The sequence below is a fragment of the Petaurus breviceps genome, unplaced genomic scaffold (genome assembly GCF_028583685.1).
Source record: "Petaurus breviceps papuanus isolate PSGF00001 unplaced genomic scaffold, PetGlider_PUasm1.0 90994, whole genome shotgun sequence".
Lineage (NCBI taxonomy): Eukaryota > Metazoa > Chordata > Mammalia > Diprotodontia > Petauridae > Petaurus > Petaurus breviceps.
In genome coordinates this window covers 66,496-89,171 of record NW_027187393.1, presented here as the reverse complement: position 1 = coordinate 89,171, position 22,676 = coordinate 66,496, and the positions used below count along the sequence as shown (strand labels likewise).

Below are 22,676 nucleotides of genomic sequence, written 5' to 3'. Positions count from 1 at the left end.
CAGGTTTTCATGTTCATAAGGGTATAGTAACATGGACTTCCTGAAGGACAGAGCATCTGCCAGAAAACTACTCTTTCTCTCTAGCAAAGGATTGTGACCTCCACCCACAGATTCCCTTCCCTAGTCAAAGGAGGAGTTTGGTGCTCAGCCCTTTGGGCTAAAGGTTAATGTGGAGGTGGAGGAGCAGGAAGGAAGTGAGGCTCAATGAATCATCCCTTACTCCTGGCACCTAGGTCTGCTTTCTGCTGCATCCTTCTCCCAGCACACTCCACTATTGCCTACCCAGAAAGAGTTGTAATAAATTCATCTTATTAGGATTAACTTTTGTTGACTTTGGTTTTCTTTTTTTAAAAAGTGAATGCATGTTCAAATCTGTTCTCAGATACTTACGAGCTAGGTGACCTTGGGCAAGTCACTTAACCCTATTTGCCTCAGTTTCTTTATCTGTAAAATGATCTAGAAAAGGAAATGGCAAACCACTCCAGTATCTTTGCCAAGAAAATCCCAAATGAGGTCAGGAAGAGTTGGACATGACCGAAAAATGACTCAACAACAACATTTATGTAGAAGCTGACCTAAAAAATATCCAATAGTTTGTGGAAATTGCTTTGTGAACTTCCAGAGGATGTGATGACAGTTTAGAAAACTCTTTCTCTATGGCATATTATTTAAAAAAAAAAAGGAAGAAAAAAAAGCAAAACTAGAACAAGGGTTAAAAGACTAACAATTTGATTTATTTGTAATATTAGAAATTCTAAGGACTGTTAATGTACCTACACAAAGGGTAGGGGATTGATTTCCACCAATGAGGAGAAAATTCCCATACCAATGGACTTTGGGACTAAAGTTACATGTAGAGAATCCACCCCATATATCTACATCGATTATTTATTTTCCACTGTGGTAGAACATTCCAAGCTCATATTGTTCTGATCAGTCACAGTCAGATACATTGAAAGCTGACTAGCATAATGATGTCATTTGAGAACAAAGGACAACAACCAACCAACATATACCCATCAATTGAGAAATTGCTAAACATATTTTGGTATATCAATGTGCTGAGAATAATTGCTGCACCATAAGAAATGTCTGGACAGTTTGCTCAAGGTCTTTATTTTCTGCTTGGGCTCAGACTCCAGGAGGTGGTCATCTTCTCATTCAAGAAGTTGTTTCAGGGGAGGCTAGGTGGCACAGTGAATAGAGCATCTGCCCTGGAGTCAGGGAGACCTGAGTTCAAATACAGCCTCAGACATTTAACACTTACTAGCTGTATGACCTTGGACAATCACTTAACCCCAATTGCCCTGCCTTCCCCCCTCCAAACAGAAAAAAAAAAAAGTTGTTTCAGAGATCACCTCCTGCTGAACAATCAGCTCTCAGACCCAAGAGCTCCTGACCTCTTGAGGTAGTCACTTGGATTGGTTAGGTAAAGACACCCAAAGCACAAAAGATAACCAGAGATTTGAGGTCCAATCTCAGGGACACCTACACAAGCACATGTACTTGATGCCATGTACCCATAGTTACCATATTTGGGCAGTGGAAGGGAGGGTATAAAGGAAAGAAATCCTTTTCTTCCTTGAAGAGAAGTTCAAGGAAAGATGTTGGGGTCCAAAGCCACATGTTTAGAAGAGAGAAAGAGTAGAAACTGTCTTTCCCTTTAAAGTCTATTAAGTTGAAGGTAAGAGGAGAGAATTAGGACTGAAAATAAAATTAAACATTTGTTATTTTCATCTTTTAAAACCTAACTTTTCATGAGTTTAGGTTTGAAAAGTCTAGAAAAGAAAAATGAAATGCTGACTACACAAAACAATTACACTTTTAAAAACAGTTAGATGCTACACATGTACAGCCTATGTCAAATTGCTTGCCTTCTCAATGAGGGAGAAGAGAATGAGGAAATTTGGAACTTAAAATTTCAAAAAAGAATGTTAAAATAGTTTTAACATGTAATTGGGAAAAATTAAAATGAAAAAAAAAAACCAAATGATATTGTATACCAGATCATTGTGGGGTTCCAGTGAAGTAAGTGAAAGTGTTAAGTAGTGCTGCAAGCATAGGGCATATAACTTGGGGGAGAGAAAACATGTGACAAACTACATAAATGTCAGCTTTTACTACAGAGCACTATCCTTGAAACACAACCCACCCTTCCCCTCTCCCCCAAGTTATATAATAATGATGATAAAGATAATATTTTTTGATTGATTAGTGGTGTCTGACTCTTTGTGACATCATTTGGGGTTTTCTTGGCAAAAATACTAGAGTGGTTTGCTATTTTCTTCTCTACCTCACTTTACAGATGAGGAGACTGAGGCAAATAGGGTGGAGGTGATGGGGTGCTCGAGCTCCAGTCCTAAGATTATGTCTTTGGAAGGCTCCCAATTTCTCAGTAGGCCCCTGTCCTGTAAAAAAATTTTCTCTTGTTGCAGAACACTTTCTCTTATCAGATCAGTGCCTGGCCCAAAGATTTGTGTCCCTGACTGACCCAAGGACTCTTCCTTGTGGCAGATCCCCAAGCTCCATACCTCTGACAATTCCCTCAATGTCTGGTATACTCCCTACACTTTTCCCATCCATAATTCCCAAAGACACTTGGACCCACTGCATTAACTAATTAGTATCCCTGGAATTCCTTTCTCATGCCCATTTTCTATGTAAGCTCTAAATTCACCCCCATTAGGTGGCAAGCTCCCTGAAAGGAACTTTGCCCACTACTATTGGTGTTACAGTAAACTGCCTCTTGACTGAAAGACGGTTTAAGTGTGTGAATTCATTACAGGAGACTCTGCCTTGGCATTTTCAGGGTACCTGCACACCAAACCTCTACCCCAAAACCTCTTTAAAGGGACTTATCCAGAGTCATGTAGCTAGTAATGTCTGAGGTTGTATTTGAACTCAGGTCCTCCTGAGTCCAGTTCCTCAGCTGCACTACCTGGCTGGGCCAAAGATAATGCTACGTAACATTTATATAATGCTTATCATGTGCCAGGCACTGTACTAAGCGATTTCCAATTATTATTTCACTTTATCCTCACAACAACCCTGGCGTGACAGGAGGGGAGGGGGGTAAGTGTTATTATCCCCCTTTTACAAATGAGGAAACTAAGGGTCATCAAGGTTAAGTGATTAAATTATATGCAATTAAAGCACATACAAATGAAATTGATAAAACTTTTTTTAAAAAAATTTTTAATTAATTAAATTAAATTTAATTAATTAATTAAAAAATTTTTTAATCCCCAGTTTGCCCCTCTTTCCCCTTCCCAGGTAAGTAAAGATCTTTGGGATGGAAGTTACTAGAAATCCTGTAGCAGTCCATCTCATTCCAGGGTTCGGCTGCTTCTGATGGGGTACCTGGGGTCTAGGTCAATTTGTGAAACCAACTTGTGAAACCAGTCTGTGAAATTGTACCTGCAATTTGTATTGTAAAATTCCTTTCCCAATCTTGGGCTCTGCCCCTTCCCCCTATCCTCACTAGGCCTAGGCAACACCTTGTGACTCCTTTGTTCTTCCTTAATCCCTCAAGTCTCCTCCCGCCTGGCCCAAATCTTATCTAAACTATCTATGCACTGAGATCCCTTCCGTCTGGTCAGCCCTGACAATGGCAGCCCTACCCTTTAAAGGTAAAAGCATGTACCCCTCTCACTCGCAGCTCCACTATGGACTCTTGCCCACTGTAAAGGCGTAATAATAAACTTTCTCAACTCTAACTCCAAGAAAGGCTGAGATGAATTCTTTCCAGACTCCCTTGCAGGTTTCCTGGTCTTGGATGAGATCAGGGTTCCTGCTGAACCTATTGGGATTCCGTCCCTCATCACTTCCAGGAAGTCTAAATTGAACTACATTGCCCAGAAGCCTTTGCTTTTTTTCCCCAGTTGAACCCATTTAAATAGGGTGTGCCCAGAGAGAATCAGCCATAGTATTTGGAGCCAGCTATAGCCAGGGCTTCGGCAGCATCCTTGAGGAGGGCTCAGTGGCTACAAATTTAAGATGTTCGGGGCCCTGGCCTTGTTGGCTTTGCTTGTCTTCCTCCTGATCTTGGCAGCACCCTATATCAGGTGAGTGACAGTTGATCAACTGACTGTTGTGCTGCAATCTCTTCCCCTCCCCTCCCCTCTCTCAGCCCACCTTCTTCTTCTTAAGCTTAGGTGAGAAACCTCTCCATGCAGGATGAAACTCCCAACTGGAGTCACTGAAGAAGAGCTGAGCCTCATTGGTGCTTCCTTGTAAAGGGTGGTGCTTGGAGGGGAGCAGTATATAGTGTGGTGGCCTCAAGAAATCTCTGAGCTACTGAAAGCGACTAGAATTCTAGGTGATCAGGGCATCCCCTTCATCTAGGAGGTTTAATTTGCTCTTGGTGTGGAGTCAGCGGAGCCCTGCAAAGAGGTGCTTGGCTCAATCTGAGCAATTGTGGTTTTGACGAGTCCTTCTGGGAGAAGATGCAATGCAGAAAATAGCCCATGTTCCCCTTAACCCTAACGTAACATTTACAAAGTTGTTTTCCTTAGTAGGAGTAGTTTGATGAAATCACAGATCTAGGACCCCCACCTCCCTCAAAAAAAAAAGAGATAAACATTCTTTTTTTTTTAAGCTGAATTTATTTATTTATTTTGAGATAAACATTCTTAATCAAGGGCTTCAGGTAGAGAGAGAGAACATTTTTCTCCCAGACCTTAGAACCCTTCAGCTCCAATAAGTTGCAAAATCACTGTTCTCTGTTCTTGCTGCATTTTGCTTGTTCTCTCCGTTGATCTTTGGTATGCTTAAAATCCCACAGAGAAAGGCCTGAGCCCCAACGAGTTGTAAGCCATTCCACTATTCACTGGGAGTTTGAGCTAGAAAAAACAAATACTCAGTTGCTCTCTTATTCCTATGGAGTTAGATGAAAAAGTTTATAGAAGATGTTATAGTAAAACTAAGGGGGACATCTTGCGCTGCATCTCCTCCCATAAGGATCCAAAAACATAACTGCTCACTTTTTTGAGGGGCTCCATTTACTCCAAACCAAGGGCACATTAAAATCTTCAAGGAGTTTTTTGGAGGGGAGGACAGACTTTCCCCAAACAAAGAGGGTTAGCTATGTATACAAGGCTTTAGACTGCTTCAGTCTAAATGATTAACCCAGAATAATTATGGGCCATCAAAAGATGGTGGGCAACTAATGGCATTAAATAGCACTTGAGGACATATTTGGTGATGCTCAACAACTTGCGATATTCTCCTCCTCCTTTTCCCCCTCCCCCTTCTCCCCCCCCCCTACTTCTTTCTCATCTCTCTGTCTCTGTTTCTGTCTCTGTCTCCATTTCTGTCTCTCTGTCTCTGTCTCTCTCTGACTCTCTGTCTCTCTGTCTCTGGTTCTCTGTCTCTCTCTCAGATTCAAGAGACTTGGGTTCAGGTTTGGCCTCTGGCATATAATGTTTTGTGACAATGGGAAAATTCCTTAAATTCAGTGTCACAGGAAAATCTCTTACACTTTAAATTGCAGAAGAGTTACCGATGATTAGCATTGGTAGAGATACTTTGATGAAACTGATGAAATCACAGATCTAGACAGAAAAAAAGATAAACACTCAATTTTAGGGACTAAAACACCAAAGTGCTATGAAACACCTGGGATTGAAACCTGGTTCTGACTTTAGTTGTATGACCCTGGGCAAGGCAGCTAAATTCTTTGAGCCAAAGTTTCCATAACTGCAAAAAGGAGGGTAATACTTATACTACCTACTTCAAGGGTTGGAAAGTACTTTATAAAGCTTAAAGCACAATACAAATATAACACACACTTACTCCTAGACACTGTTTATAGTTGTAACAAACTCCTTGGCCTATTCAATGAGCTGATTTAAAAAGAAAAAAAAAGCCACTTAACTTTCTTTGAAGAGAACAGGTCCTCCCTCTTCTTTTCTCATGGCACTTTGGTGTTTCAGTCCCTAAAATTAAGCATGCAGAACAAAGCTTGTGATCTACTATGTGCCAAGCACTGTGTTAGGGATACAAGATAGAATGTAATTGTTGAAACTGAAGACTAGTGCCCTGCTGACTGAGGTTCTGACCCTAGTTCTTTTTGTTTTTTAATTGCAATTTTAAAATTAAAAAAAAATTTAAATTAATTTCATTTTTACATCAAAGTTATTTCCAATATGCCTCCATAATGAATCCTCATTTGTAATAAAGAAAAAGTTAAAATAACTTACAAGACAACTTTCTGACATCTATGCCCAGCATACTTTAAATTCTCCACTTAGAGTATCTTTCTGCGCTTGTTTTCTAGGACCAAGATTGGTCTTTCCAATGAACCCAAGTTTGGCTATCTTTGTTTATATTATAGCAAACTTGTACTGTGTTTTACTTTCTTTATTCTGTAACAGTTCATATATTTCTTTTTTTTGGGTTTTTTTTTTTGGCTTTTTGGAGGGCAATTGAGGTTAAATGACTTGCCTAAGGTCACATGGCTAGTTTTTTTTTTTTTTTTAAAGCAATTAGGGTTAAGTAACTTGCTTAAGGTTACATGACCAGCTGTTTCTGGGTGGATGATAAGTGTCTGAGCCCGGATTCAATCCCCAGGTCGTCCTGACACTGGGGCCGGTTCTCTTACTCGATGTGCTACCTGGCCACCCCACACGGCTAGTTTTTGTGTTAAGTGTCTGAGGCCGGATTTGAACTCAGGTCCTCCTGACTCCAGGGCAGGTGCTCTCTTTACATGTTTTTTGTTCATGTTGCTTTTTAAAAAAAAATACATTTTATTTCATTAAATATTTCCAATTACATTCAAAACATTTTTAACATTAATTTTTTAGGGGTAGCCAGGTGGTGCAGTAAGAGTGCCGGCCCCAGTGTCAGGAGACCTGGGATAAGTTCCAGCCTCAGATACTTAACACCCACACAAAATAACTGGCCATGTAACCTTGAGCAAGATACTTAACCCAATTGCTTTAAAAAAAAAAAAACATTAATTTTTTAAAATTTTGGGTTCCAAATTCTCTACTTTCCTTCCAACCTTCCCCTACTCTTTGAGAAGGCAAGCAATATATTGATTATATATATGGAGTAATGCAAAACATATTTCCATATTTGCCATGTTGCAAAAGAAAACATACAAAAAAAAGAAAAAAATGAAAAAAGTATGCTTCATTTGTACTGTGTTCTTCAGTCTCTCTTTGGAGGTCAATAGCATCTTTGATCATGGATTCTTTGGAATTTTCTTGGGTCGTTGTCTTGATCAGAGTAGCTTAGTGTTTCACAGTTGATTATTATGACAACATTGCTGTATTTATTATTACAGTGTGCTATGATTATTATTAGACTACAGAGTTCTCTTGGTTTGCTTCACTTTACTTTGTTCATATTTGTTCATATAAGACTTCCCAGGTTTTTCTGAAGGCATCCTGCTCATCCTTTCTTATAGCACAGTAACATTCCATCACAATCATACCACAATTCCCCAACTGATGGGCACCCACTTTTGTTTCCATTTTTTTGGAGCTCTAGTTCTTAAGCTATAGAAGAGTTAAAGGAGTTCCCTGCCCATCCCCACAGCATTGCTACCACCAGCATGCTTTATTGTTTAGTTGGTCTGACTCTTTCTGACCCCATGGGTCACAGCATGCTAATACTCTCCATGGGGTTTTCTTGGCAAAGCTACTGGTGTGGTTTGCCATTTCCTTCTCCAGTGCATTAAGGTAAACAGAGGTTAAGTGACTTGCATAGGGTCACTGTGATGTCATGCAAAGGCAACTTCCCAAGGTTCAAAATACTAGCATAGCTGCTCTCCATTTTATTCAGTGACAAATTAAGAACAGAGAAAATCAAAATATAGCAGATTTCAAAATACAGCATTTACCAAGTATAATTCAATAATTTCCAAGTACTACTCTACCCCTGGACATTACATTCATTTAGCCAATCACAAAGTCCTTCTTCTAAGTACTATTCCACCCCTAAGCAGTACATTCATTTAGTCAATCACAAAGCCCCTCTTCTCAAATGGAGATTAGTTTCCAATCACAAGTAATGTACATTCATTTGGTCAGTCACGGAGCACAAAAAAGTCAAAAGTTTCCCACCCTTGGATCACAACTGAATAGGCCATCTACCCCAGAGTTACAACAAGCTTAAGCACAGCATTTACTACCCATTACTTTTCTTCATCTTGACCCAAGGCAAGTTCTCAGCAATCTTTGTTCCTGGGGAGACAAAGCTAAGCAAGGCCACAAGATACATTGCCAGTCTCGTCATTAATTCATTCTCTGTCTGCAGAACAGTCCTAGGACCCCTGAAAACATTAGCAAAACCCTCTTCCAGGATTTCTGTAAACATACAACAAGAAAATCCTTCTTCAGGGCTTGTGAACCAACAGCAAGGTTCCAGGACCTCTGCAAAAACAGCACTGTCCTTCACTAGTGGACACAATTCATTCTCTGTCTGCAGAACAGTGTCTGGACCCCTGAACCAGCAGCAAAATTCCAGGACCTCTGCAGCAACAGGATTGTCCTTCACCAGTGGATGAATATGGCAAAACAACATCAAAACAGACAGACAAGGGGCGGCCAGGTGGCTCAGCGAGTAAGAGTACCGGCTCCAGTGTTGAGATGACCTGGAGATCGAATCCCGGGCTCAGACACTCAGCACCACACTCAGAAATAATTGGCCATGTAACCTTGAGCAAGTTACTTAACCCCGATTGCTTGAAAAAAAAACAACAGACAGACAAAGTACCAGCATAACAGCCATGTCTCCTCAGTCCTTGGCAGCTCTGGGTGGCAGGTCTCAAAAAGTCCTGGGCAGTTCAAACTGGTCCTCAGCAATCCTTTCAGTCTCTCTACCTCCACAATGCTCCTTCCAAAACAATTCTTCTGCCTCTCTCTCTGCTTGTGTCTCTCTAAATTCACATCACCAGCTCCTCCCAGTTCAGCCCTCTCTTTTCACGTCAACAAGTCCATCCCACAAGTGGGATTCACAAGCTCTGGGTTTTAACACAATCAATCTGAAAACCAAGCCAATACAGGGGAGCTTTAAATTCCATTACTATTATAGTCACATAGCTGGTAAAGTGTCTGAGGCTGAATTTGAAGTCAGGTCTTCCTGACTCCAGGCCCCATTGCTTTATCCACTGAACCATGTAATTGCTTCACTACCAACATGAAATGGATGCAGTTCATTTAACTGGGGGCACTAACACCACTTGCCCCTGTATCATCCTCTTATTTTCCCCTCCATAAAAAAAGCCCACCCTCAAAAAATCTTTAACAGGAGAACAAAGAATGTTTATTGTCTAAGAGCCACTGCAACAGAAAAAAATCAAAGCAAATTCCAGTCCTGAGCTATAGAGACTTGAGGCACAAGAAAAACCCAGGCTGAGATGGGAAGTTCACTGGGGGGAAAAAAAGGATGAATTATTTTCTTCTCCCTCTGTAGGAAAGCAGTTTCCAATGGAGTGTGTACATCAATGGTGCAGCTTCCTGGAAAGGTTGCAATAGTCACTGGAGCCAACACAGGCATTGGGAAGGAGACAGCCAAAGACCTTGCTCAGAGAGGCAAGTCCCCTCCAGCTTCTGCTATTTCCTTCCTCTTATTTGTTGTGTTCAGTCTTTCCCTCTTAGTTTTAGGTGCCTATGGCTCAGAATTTAAGAGTATTCTTGGACCTGTGTTTCGATTGCCCCATTGAATTCTGACCCTGTGCCTACTACCAAGCTTTACCCACCATGGGTGTGACATGAATATTAGTCATTTACTGAGTAGAGTTCTGATACTTTGTGCCCTAGCTACTTTCTCTGTAAAATAGGGATAATGATTCCTCCTTGAAACATTAAAGAACAATATTAAATATGACTCAGTTCATTCTGGTCAGTCAGATTGGTCTGAGCTAACTGTCCTTTTGAGAATCTCTGTTGTTATATTCTCTCATACTACCCCTGCTTATACCCATCCTGGACTCGGGGCATCTCTTCCCCTTTCCTATCTCCATTGCTTACCTTAGATTTATTTAGTTACTGTTGTCTTCCCCTGTTGCCCCTAGTCTCAGTGCAGTGGGGCTTCCATGCCTGGTGGGAATTGAATATCTCCCCCTTCCCCAGACAGTATGACTTAATTTTTCCCCCTTGGCTTCCACTATATTCTGGACCTCAGCCTATTATTCTCTTCTCCCCTTGATGAAGGATTAGGGATGGAAGGTTCTATATAGTGTCTAGGGCTAATGAGATGATGCCATTTCCAACTATGTAAGAACCTCCTCTAAGCCCATCGGAGGCATCACCACCACATTTGTTTTCAAAATCGAATTAAAATTTTATTGTGCTATACACAAAAATTTAACTTGTTTGTATTGTTACTCTTAGGAGCTCGAGTATATCTTGCTTGTAGGGATTTGCAAAAGGGGGAGTTGGCAGCCAATGAGATCCGGGCTAAGACAGGGAACCAGCAGGTGCTGGTGCAGAAGCTGGACCTGTCTGACACCAAATCAATCCGAGCCTTTGCTGAGGCCTTCCTGTCAGGTGAGAGTCAAACTGAGTAATTAGGAGGTAAGGGTCAAAGAGGGGGCAAGAAGCAAGGGTGGGAAGAGCTCATTATGTGACTCCTATCAAATCTATCCTTGGTTGTTCTAAAAAAAAATGTATGAGGGGGCAGCTAGGTGGCTCAGTGAATAGAGCACTGATCCTAGAGTCAGGAGGACCTGAGTTCAAATCCGGCCTCAAACACTTAATACATACTAGCCATGTGACCTGGGGCAAGTCACTTAACCCCAATTGTCCTGACTTTCCCCCTCCAAAAAGCAATATATATCTGTGTGTGTGTATGTATATATGTATATATATATTTAAGAAACAGTAAACTGGAAGAATAACTCAGATTGGGCTCTAATCTTGAATCACCAGTAGTAGTGTTAAGTTTCTTCTGTCTCCTGCAAGCCATTCTCACTGGGATGACTTCTGATTCTCTTCTTTAAGGTCTGAAAGTCACCTGCATCTGTCAATTTCATCCCTGACTCATGCAAATCTATCTCCTTTTGTAACATATGGAGTTAATATAAAGTCCGACATCCATTAGGATACAGGATTGGTTATTGATTGAATGTGACCTATGCAAGTGAAAAGAAAATAAAGAAGACTTGATTCTTGAGTCTCTCTTTTTCCATGCCTAATTACATGCAAGTAGTCTGGGCAGGTATCTAGGCCATGGGTAGCCTTGGCCAGCTGCTACTAAAACTCCCTAAAGTCCTCATCTTCTCCCCTATGCTTTGCAGAGGAAAAACAGCTTCACATCCTGATCAACAATGCAGGAGTGATGATGTGCCCCTACTCTAAGACAGCTGATGGATTTGAGATGCACATAGGAGTCAATCACTTAGGTAAGAAACCTGATATAACTAGAAAGCAGAAGATACTACTAAATCCTTCATTCTTACAGTTCTCTGATTTAGGTTCAGTTTTGCTTAGGATTTTCACAATTACCACATGGCTTTGACACCTAGGGTTGCTTCATCAATAATCTCTGTCACCAGGTCCATGTTAGAGAACCCACATTTTAAACCTATTATAGGAGAAATCCCAACAGGCTGTTCCTGTTGAATGGAACCTGCTCTCTGGCATCTGACTTTTGAGGTCACCTCAATCAAGCTGTATACAAAAAGGTGTGATCCACTGGTTTTTGAAGGACTGGAGTCTGGTATTCTACCTGGGCCACTGTATTTGTTCCCTTTCCTCAAGCCCAGCAACTTCTACAGTCATGTCAGCTACTCCACATCTATCTTTGGGGATAGTCCTAATTTTTCTTTAAAAAGACAGCTGTGGAAAAAAGGCACTGTGGAAACCATGCTAAACTTGGATTTAGAAGGTTAAAATTCCACTTCTGACCCAGCTTACTAGCTGGGAAACATCAGGCAAGTCAGAAGCTTTACCCACCATGGATGTGCTATTATCAATTTTATCAATATTATTTTAATCAATTTAATCAATATTATCAATAAATGACTATTAGTCATTTATTGAGTAAAGTTCTGATACTTTGTGCTCTAGCTACCTTCTCTTTAGTTTCTGTCCATGTTTTGTCTTAATTTGTTACTGAATAAACAAGGAGCTCACTATACTATGTAATCAAAGCCTCATCTGTAACGAGGATTTTACTTTTTTTTTCTTTTTGGAGGTCAGTTGGGGTTAAGTAACTTGCCCAAGGTTACATGGCTAGTTTTTTGTCTGTGGGTGTTAAGTGTCTGAGGCCGGTACCGAACTCAAGTCCTCCTGACTCTGGGGCTGGGGCTTTACCCACTGCACCACCTAGCCGCCCCAAGGATTTTGCTTTTAAGTATCAGTCTTCCTGAGTTTTTGGTGAGGATCAGATAAGACAATGTATGAACCTTAGAATGCTATGTAAAGGGGCGGCCAGGTAGCGCAGCGAGTAAGAGCACCGGCTCCAGTGTCGGGATGACCTGAATCAAGTCCGGGCTCAGATACTCAGCACCACACCCAGAAATAATAACTGGCCGTGTAACTTTGAGCAAGTTACTTAACCCCAATTGCTTAAAAAAAAAAAAAAAAAGAATGCTATGTAAATAAATGCTAGTGATGAGATAAAATTAAGAACTTGGCCTGAGCTTCCCTTTTCTATAATTGGCCCCCTGCTATTATTGCCTTTGAATTTTCTCCTTTTTCTGCATCCCTTCCCAGGTCATTTTCTTCTGACTCATCTGCTGCTGGAAAGGCTGAAGGAATCAGCCCCATCAAGGGTGGTGAATGTGTCTTCCTTGGCATTCCACATGGGCAGGATCCATTTTTACAACCTCCATGGTGAGAAGTATTATAACCGGGCCCTTGCCTACTGCCACAGCAAGCTAGCCAATGTGCTTTTTACCCAGGAATTAGCTCGGAGACTAAAAGGTAGGCCTGCAGAAGAATGGGGGTAGTGGAACAGAAGGTGGAAAACAGTAATAGGGAAAGTTATTTTTCCACCTTCCTCCCCTAGGCAGAATCTCTCCTTCCAAAATGTACAAGATAAAGAATACTAAATTTGGGCCTGGCTTCCTCAAGCATCTCTTGTTCAGTGACCAGTTGGAAAATAGATAGGGACCCACAACCTGAGGTATTTAGGGATTTAATATTCATTTATCACATATATGTATTTATCAAGGTGGAACCTTGGAATCTCACCATCTCCAAGAAAAGTAAAGCAGCTGGTTTCCAGGTCAAAAAGTTTTTTGAAGGACTGGAGTTCTGGTACTTCTGTGTAAAGATGAGCCCCATTGATATCTCTCAGGAGCCTGCCTTATGCCCTAGACTTCTAAGATGGCACTGCTAATAATCCAATGAGGGGAAGCCATCATGCTGAAAGTTCTTCCACTTTCTCTGCCCTCACCAAGATTTTGAATTCTTATATATGGCTTCCTATAACTCCTGTCCTTCTAATTCTAGGTACTGGGGTTACTACATATTCTGTACACCCTGGAACCGTCAACTCTGAATTGGTTCGGCATTCAACTTGCATAAAACTGATGTGGAAGCTATTCTCCTCCTTCATTAAGACCCCACAGGAGGGAGCTCAGACCAGCCTGTACTGTGCCTTGACTGAGGGCCTTGAGCCTCTGAGTGGGAAACATTTCAGGTATAATTCTGTTTATAGAGGTCAAATTTTTTTCCGCCAAAGGATGTCAGTTATATGACAAACTATCCAGAGTTTTAATATGTTGATGGAAATATTAATTATTTAATGGATTTTCATGTTATTTGTAAATATTATTCATAATTTTTTTGCATATTGATAGAACTGGGAAATTCCTGAAACAGTTTGTCAATCATACTTCTACCAAGTCATATTTGAATTGTTAGTGTCTTGGATCTTCTGCATCTTAATTGTGATGCAGAGGAAAATGCATTGGACTAAATAGACCTGAATTCTAGTCCCTGCTAAGGTACTGTCTTGTTGATATCAACACCCTTGTTGTTCAGTCATTCAGGGTCTCTTCCTTTGAGACCCTGTGGACCATAGCACATCAGTACTGTCCATGGGATGTTCTTAGCAAAGATATTGAAGTGATTACCATTTCCTTTTCCAGTGGATCTAGTGGATCTAGTCAGGTAATCAGAGGTTACCTGACTTCCCCAGGTGTAAAGGCAAACACGAACAGCTCTCCAAAGGGCTGTTGCTGTGAACAGCTTCAAGGTTCTGATTGCATAGTATAGTGAACTCTATTTATCCAGTAACAAACTAAGACAAAATGTTTACAGAAACCAAAGCACAGTACTCACAATGTTATAGCATAACAAGTGACCACTATAGTAGCTACATAGTTTTCACCAAAGTGGTCACCTAGTTTTAAACAAAAGATATCATTCAGTAAGTCCTTAACTCAGTCATCCTTAAGGAGCAGGGCTTCTTAAGGGACACAAAATACAAAGGTCAAAGTTCTCCACCCCTAGGTCAGAGTAAATCATGATCTTCTCAGTCAGCATTAAGTACTCAAGAAGAGGTCTTTTCATCTTGACTCAAGGCTGGTTCTCAGATTCCATGGTTCCTCTTCCATGGTCCAAGCTCCTGCCTGAATCTATCCAACTGTCACTTGGATTCAAAGGCAGGCAGCTCTCAGCTCCTTGTCTAGTTCCTGTTCCACACTGAAGTTCACAGTGTTAAGTTCACCTCAAGTCCTCACAGTTCCTGTTTCTAGGAAGACAAAGCTTGACAGAGCCACAATAATATTCATTCACATTGCTGGTACCATCATCAATTCACTATCTGCCTGTGAAATCAACACAGACCCACAAACAAGGTCCAGGAGGTCAACACAAATCATTAGTAAAGTCCCAGGACCTCCAAAACCCTCCTCCCTGACTTCTGTGAACAGACAACCAGAAAATCCTCTTTCAGGACTTCCATTAAGGTCCCAGGGCTTCTGTAAAATATGTCATAAATATCAACACAGACAGAACAGACAAACATAGAGTGCCAGGATACCACAAGTTTTCTCCTTCTTAACTCTGCCACCACAAGAGTTCTCTTCTCAGTTCTCAGTTCTTCTCTCTCCATCCTGGGTCTCTCCTTATATATGGTCATTAGTTCCTCCCCTTCCTGTGGCATCAGCAACAGTAGTTCACAAGTTCTAGGGTTCACAAGTTCTGCTTCTCAACAAAGACTTGATACAATCATGGGCAAGGTTTAAAAGAAAATTGAGCTGAAACAAGGTGTTAATTAAATAGCCAAAACAAGGTGTTAACTGCTTCTTTGTTTGCCATTACATCAGGGTCACACAACAAGGAAGTGTCTGAGACTGGATTTGAAGTCAGGTCTTCCTGACTCCAGGCCCAGAGCTCTATCCACTAAGCACAACTGCCTCTATCATCACTCTTGTATCACAGTTCATTTGACAGAGCTGTTTTCCCTCTGCAGATCACCCTGGAGATGTAGACTTGAACAAGCACTTTATCAGCAGCTAGCCACCACCTTAGATATCCCTGCCCAAAGTACTTTGCATCTTAGGCAAATCACTTGACTTTTGTAGACCTTATTAATTTCTTCATCTCTGAGAGCATTGGACTAGATCAGCAGTTCCCAAACTTTTTGGTTGCTGGACCCTTTTGTACTCTTAAAAATTATTGAGGACCTCAAAGAGATTTTGATTATGTGGATTATTAACTGTTGATATTTTTGTTGTTCATTCTTTTCAGTTGTGTCTTACTCTTCATGACCCCATTTGGGATTGTCTTGGCAAAGATACTGGCGTCGTTTACTATCTCCTTCTCCAGCTTGTTTCATAGACGAGAAACTGAGGCAAACAGGTTTAAGTAACTTGCCCAGTGTTACACTGTGAGTAAGTATCTGAGGCCAGATTTGAATTCATGAAGATGAGTTTTCCTGATTCCCGGCCTGGCACACTATCCACTGCACCACCTAGTGTAATGGTAATAGGAATTTGAAGATCTTCCCTGCCCCTTGTATTTGCAATCAAACAGGTACTTAGCACCTTGTTCCAAGTTAATGATTGTGTCAAGTATTAAGACCCAGAACTTGGGAATGCCACAGTGGGATGGACTTGTTGACATAACAAGAAGGGGCAGAACAGGGAGGAGCTAATACCATATATGAGGAAAAGCCCAAGCTGAGACAGACCAGAACTTCTGGGAGGAACATTGTGGAGAGACAGCAGCTACTGCTGGAGAGAGAGAGAGACAACTGCCAGGATCCTGAGAACTTCTGAGAATTGCTACACATCGAGAACAGAATGGAGAACAGAACTTGTGGTAGCAGAACAGAGAAATGAGAACTTCTTCTGAGAACTGAATTGAGAACTTCTGAGAAATAAGAAGACAGGAGAACTGGGAGGAAGCACAACTGTGGTGTCGGTACTTTGTTTTGATGTTACTTTGTCAGATTCGTCTGCTGATAGAGGATGGTGCTGTGCTGGTTCAGAAGCCCTGAAAGAGGATTTTCTTGTTGTGGGTTTACATAAATCCTGGAGGAGGGTCTTGTTGACATTTTTAGAGGTCCTAGTACTATAATAATGATTTGTGTTGATTCCTCAGACCTTGTTGTTGGGTCTATGTTGATTTCACAGGCAGAAAGTGAATTGATGAAGATACCAGCAATTTGAATGAATGTTATTGTGGCTTTGTTAAGCTTTGTCTTCCCAGGAACAGAAACTGTGAAGGACTTTGGGTGGACTAGACACTTCAGTGAGCTTCAGTATGGAACAGGAACTGGACAACAAGGAGCTGGGACCATGGAAGGGGAACCATGGAAGCTGAGAGCCAGCCTCGAGTCAAGATGAAAAGACCTCTCCTTGGGTATTTAATACACTTCGAGAAGATCATGATTTACTAGGGATGGAGAACTTTGACCTTTATAAATTAGATGGTTGAGTTAAGGATTTAACTAATTAAGGATGATTTCAAACTAACCTCCCATCAAGAAGAAAGAAGACTTTTTGATTGAAGAGATTAAGACTATGTGACCTAGGGGTGGAGAGCTTTTGACCTCTGTACTTTGTGTCAATTAAGGAGGCTTGCCTCCTTAGGAATGATTGAGTTACTAAATGAATGAACTTTGTTTAAAACTATGTGACCACTTTGGTGAAAACTACATGACCATTTTAGTGATAAATTGTTATTCTATAACATGGTGAATGCTGTACTTTGATTTTCTGTGAATGTTTTGCCTTAATTCGTTACTGAATAGAGTTCACTATACTGTGTAATGAGAATCTTGAAAGTTGTTCACAGCAGCAGTCATCTGGAAAGCTGCTCTCGTGCTTGGCTTTACACCTTGCTGCCCACTATTGAAATTAACTTGGGGCAGCTAAGTGGTACAGTGAATAGAGCACCAGCCCTGAAGTCAGGAGGATCGAGTTCAAATTCAGCCTCAGACACTTGACATTTACTAGCTGTGTGACCTTAGGCAAGTCACTTAACCCCAATTGCCTTGCCTTCCCACCTCCATAAAAAAAAGAAAAAAAGAAATTAAATTTAAATGAAACCATATTCAAAATGAAATTGTATACATTTTAAAAATATTTATTCATGCTCTTAAAATAATAAATATATTATACATTAGCATAAATAATATTTTAATGAAAAATATTTTCTAAAACAAAAGTGAGAAGAATGACATGGTTTTACATATATGCATATATGTGTGTATTTATATAGTTGTTGCAAATCTCTATTGACTTAGACTGAACACAGTTGGATTCTCCTACCCGCTTCTACATTCAATCTGTTGTTTCAGTTGAAGAAAATTTAATCTCATACAGATAAGGAGCTAGAAGAGGGAGAAATATTTTAATAACCCAATAACATCTTAGTATTATAAAAAAGAAACTGACAAGGTTTCTGGGTAAAGAAACCAACCTTTATTAAGAGAAACAAAGGTGGTGGTCTACAATCCACCCAGAATGTTCTGAGAACACGAGTTACAAAATTCATAGTTACTTATAGTTCTCTTGATTCATGAATCTCTTGATTAAATCTTGATCTGTACAACTGTCCTTTACAAGATTGCAGGACTTTATGATGTAAGGTTTTCCAGTAAGCCTTGATGTTCTAATAAGCCATAGGGCTTTGTTTCTTCATTATTTTAATATTAAAATTGATGTAAAGATTTGCATAGTGATTATATTATTATTATTACATTTTATAATGATTATACTTACCCTCCTAAAGCTAACTAACACAGGCATTCACACTCCTAAGGTCAACCAACACAGGCATGTCTACATTCAAATAAAGCAGAAATATCTGAGTCAGTTAACCCCAAGAGTGTTCCCCTAGGACTACATCGTAGTTTCAGTTACAGAGGTTACCCAGGACTATACTCTTACTATAAATCACAGTTACTTCTTATTCTAAAATGATTGTACCTGATAGACGACTAGCAAAGCAATGTGAAGCAAAGGACTCAAGGCATTGATTATTGATTTTTCCTTTTACAGTATTATTATGAAAATGGTTTTGATGTTACAGATTCCCTGAAAGGTATTAGGGACCGCAAGGATCCTCCACCAGCACTTTGAGAATTGCTGGACTGGGTAATTTCTAAGGTCCTGTTCTGACCTCCTATGAATCTAAGCTGTATTCCAGTATCTACCTCCAGAGTCTCCCCATGCATCTATGGAGTTGCCAGTTTTCCCAGAGGCCTGGTTTAGCTGAGAGCTCATGACTGTAGGCAGTATGGCCATTTACATTTGAGTAAAGAGATTTAGGCTTCCAGCCACTTATATACTAGGACAGGTTTCCAGATACATCTCTAAAATATCCTTATCTGTAAATTTTTAAAAAGAAAATAGATAAATCTTTATTTCCATTGTCTTAGGAGCAAAGCCTTCTTGGAACTGGGACAAAGATGGTCTTTGGAGACTTTCCAATTCAATGGACTTTAATTTTAGTCTGATTTTGTTGGTCAGACTGCAGTAATTAAATTCAACAAGCATTTATTAAGTACCTATGGCATGCTATGTTAGGCACAAAGATATATAATGAAGTAAGACACAGTCCTTGCCCTCATGGAGCTGATAGTCTAGATAACATACTTAGATCCAATTATTGCCAAGTCTTGTCAATTCTACCTCCAGTGTTTTTAGCATTCATCTCCTTTTCTCCATGACAATATCACCACTATTGTAATTCAGACTCTTGTTATTTCTCACATGAGCTACTGAAATAGGCTCATAATTAGCCTCTTTGCCTTCTGTCTCAAGGTAGGCTTTAGTCTGCCTTTTCAAGATTATTAGCAAGCAAGCAACAAAGCTTTTATTGAGCACCCTCTATATGCCAGGAATTGTGCTAAGGACACAAAGAAAGGCAAAACCAGACCCTACTTTCCAGGTGCTCAAAATCTAATTATTGTGTATTAATCCCCTTAACACTCTGTGTTCTGTGGTCAAGCAAATACACCTTGCTGTTCACGCAGCAATTCTATCTCCCTTCTTACTGACGGTCCCCCATGCCTGGAACACACTCCCTCTCTACCTCTTTCTCTCTCAATTCTTTCAGAGTTCCACTTGATGACCACTGATTCCCCCAAATGCTTGTGTTTCATCCTCCCCTTCAAATAATTACTTTCAATATATTTCATATTTTCTTAAATGGGTACGTTGTCTCTCCTGAGATGATGGAAACTCCTTGAACACAAAGACTGTTTTCATTTTGTCATTTTATCTTCAGTACCTAATGTAGTGCCTGGCACATAGTAAGTCCTTGATAAGGCTTATTGATTGATAGATAGTGACAATGTACACTGTGTCAACCACTACCAAGTGGTAAATGTGAAAGTCTGTTTTTAATGGAAGTCAGTCTACCTTTTCAACTACCATACAACAATCAAAAAATATCAGACCTGGAAAGGACCTTCAATCATCTTGTCCAACTGCCTAATTTTACAGATGAGAAAACTGAGGGCTAGAGAGGTGACACGATAATGTAAAAGACGAAAGATCTTTTTATTGTCCCTCCCTCCCACTCTGCCTCTCCCTACCCCATTGGGACAATTTTTCTAAAATAAATAAATGAATAAAATAAATTTCTCATAATATAGTTTAGGCAAACAAATTCACACATTGGCCATGTCCAAAAATTTATGTGTCTTCCTGTGTTTCTCTGGCAATAGGTGGGTGGTGTGTTTCATCTTCAATCCTCTGGACTTGTTTTAGGACTCAAACTAGGATTTGAATTCAAGTCCTGTGAAATGGAATGCAGTGCTCTTTCTACTATATTAGGTAGCTAGGTGATACAGTGGATAGAGCTCTGGGCATGAAGTCAGGAAGACCTGAATTCAAATGTGGCCTTAGACACTTACTAGCTATGTGACTCTGTGCAAGTCACTTAACCTCTGTTTGCCTTGGTTTCCTCATCTATAAAGTGAGGGGGATAATAATAGCACCTACCTACCTCCCAGGGTTGTTGTGAGGATTAAATGAGATAATAATTATACAGCACCTGACACATATGGCCATATAAATGTTAGCCATTTATTTTACTATGCCTTGTGCAGAGTATGGACCAATGTAATGTTAAGGAAATAGGAAGATCTTCCCTGCCCATTAATAGGCCTAACACATGGAACCTGTGATCACATGGAGCCTGGGTTACATGGAGCTCAGTGTGAGAGGAGCTTTCGCAAGAAGGAGAGACAGAAAGAGACAGCATGAGAAGAGAGTGAGAGCAGGCTGTGAATGGGCAGAGGGAGGGTTTTGTTTAGGGGAACTTGTTTGTGGGGAGGCCTGACAGAAAGGTTTAAGATGTCAGTGTTTCCTGGCTTAGCGATGAGTACCTTGTTAAATCTTGCGTCCTGGAATCCTAATAATGATGTTCCAAATAAATATTTTGGTTTAGCCTTTGAGGAAGAGAGTTTATTATATTTTGCAAATCTACCCTGGAAATACGCATGCATATTCATGGCAGCTGCTATGGGTATAGCACTGGCATTACAGCCAAACACCTCTGCTTCATGTGCACTGTCAGTGACATCAGCCTCTCTCTTTTCTCCTCTAGTGATTGCAGTCCTGCATGGATTTCTTCCCGGGGACGAAATATGACAACGGCAAGGCGGTTATGGGATGTCAGCTGTGATCTGCTGGGAATCCAGCAGGACTGATAGATGAGAGTAGCCTATCACCAAAGAACAGCTTTAGACTGTTCAGTTGTAATGTGCCAAAAGAATTTCCACAAAAAAAAAAAAGAATTTCCACAAGGTTGTTTGGAAGGGAACACGATCCTTCCACTGATGATACATTTACCTACTTGACTTGAGGGTAATAATACCACTGCCAGATCTTTCTCATTATCTTTTACTTGTATGTCTCTGCCTTGTCCCGGTCACTTCCAGGGCCATCAGTAATATTATAGGATAGCAAGACCCCAATAAAATATGTGCTGATAATTCTTTCCTTTTATTCACCTCTAGGTGAATGGGACCAGACTATAGAGAGGGAAGAATTATACTGAAAGTTATCCCTCCTTGACCTTTATTTATTTAGTTCCTACTGAGCTGATCTTTAGGAGAATAGTTCTTTAAACTGAGTCTGGAGATCCTTCATCAAGACCATAACCAGGTTTCCCCTTTAGTAAAATAAATCCAAGACTGATGTCTAGACTCACTCAGGAAAATCTTTATTTTTTTAATTTTATTTTTTTAAAGCAATCGGGGTTAAGTAACTTGCTCAAGGTTACACAGCCAGGTGTTTCTGGGTAGGTGATAAGTGACTGAGCCCAGATTCGATCCCCAGGTCATCCAGACACTGGAGCCAGTGCTCTTACTTGCTGTGCTACCTGGCCACCCCCGGAAAATCTTTATTAAATCTAGACTTCACTTTGGCTCTTTCCTTTGAGCATCTGGAGCCATTATTACACAACAGATAATATGAGTGAGAGGAGGAACAAATGTCATTTGATCTTCATACATGCAACAGAGTCTATTTTTCTTTGTAGTCTTGCTCTTCAATGTCACTGATGATTACAAACCAGTTAGATGACTGGGCCTTCTTTCAGCTATATTTTTGTGCAGATCGTAGGGAAGTATGTGGAGAAACTGGGCAGATTAGAAAAGGTTGAATGAAGGGTAGGAGACAGCAGACTGTGGGATTAAAGTGGAGGGCTATAAGGAATGGAAAAGGCCTGTCTGTAAGATAGTGGATAAACTAAAATGACAGTCCCAGCACCTTCATAGTGTAAGGAATCATTTCCTGTGACCTATATTAAATCATAGTGAGATTATATATCATTTTATTCAATTTCCAAGAAGCTAGGTGTCAGGTCTGAAGTCAAGATGATGAGTTCAAATCTAGCCTCAGACACTTATTAGCTGTGTGGCCCTGGGCAAGTCATTTAACCTCAGTTTCTTCATCTGTAAAATGGGGATAATGGGGGGGAGTCAAGATGGCAGAGTAGAAGCAGGATCTCCTTTAGGCTCTGGCTCCCACCTTCCCCAATCCATGTAAAAAGGGGACTCTGAACAAACTTTGGAGCTGCAGAATCCACAAAATGATACAGAGAAGCTAACTTCCCGCTGAGGACAGTTCGGCAGGCAGGCAGGAATCAGCCAGTGCAGCGCTCTGGGAGATGAGCCCAGCTCCACACAGAGGTTTTACCCCCAGGGCAGGCCTTACCAGCTGATGGATGGAGGATCTCCAGATGACCAGCAGCTGTGGCCATTTCCAGATTCATCGACACATAGATGCGAAGGACAAAGTGAGGGGTCAG

The 22,676-nt window shown here is 40.6% G+C and overlaps 1 protein-coding gene across 5 annotated transcripts; it reads left to right on the top strand.

Moving 5' to 3' along the window:
- Positions 1-3,885: 3,885 nt before the first annotated feature.
- LOC138153479 (retinol dehydrogenase 11-like) lies at positions 3,886-21,584 on the top strand. 5 transcript variants are annotated; one of them, XM_069077596.1, is made up of 7 exons: positions 3,889-4,064; positions 9,421-9,539; positions 10,341-10,496; positions 11,246-11,350; positions 12,666-12,785; positions 13,407-13,596; positions 15,654-18,081. In XM_069077596.1, the coding sequence occupies exons 1-7, from the start codon at positions 3,997-3,999 to the stop codon at positions 15,772-15,774; spliced, it is 879 nt and encodes a 292-aa protein (XP_068933697.1). In that variant the 5' UTR covers positions 3,889-3,996; the 3' UTR covers positions 15,775-18,081. The 5 variants fall into 5 exon arrangements, with proteins under 5 accessions (XP_068933699.1, XP_068933697.1, XP_068933695.1 ...); XM_069077594.1 differs by having other exon boundaries at positions 12,666-12,875; XM_069077595.1 differs by lacking the exon at positions 15,654-18,081 and adding an exon at positions 20,970-21,584 and having other exon boundaries at positions 3,890-4,064; positions 12,666-12,875.
- Positions 21,585-22,676: the final 1,092 nt, after the last annotated feature.

Excerpts from the sequence above, each read along its gene's own strand:
- LOC138153479 (XM_069077594.1), top strand. The coding sequence starts at position 3,997 with ATGTTCGGGGCCCTGGCCTTGTTGGCTTTGCTTGTCTTCCTCCTGATC. Across the intron at positions 11,351-12,665 it reads CATAGGAGTCAATCACTTAG|GTCATTTTCTTCTGACTCAT; the intron begins GTAAGAAACCTG and ends ATCCCTTCCCAG. Across the intron at positions 12,876-13,406 it reads ATTAGCTCGGAGACTAAAAG|GTACTGGGGTTACTACATAT; the intron begins GTAGGCCTGCAG and ends TTCTAATTCTAG.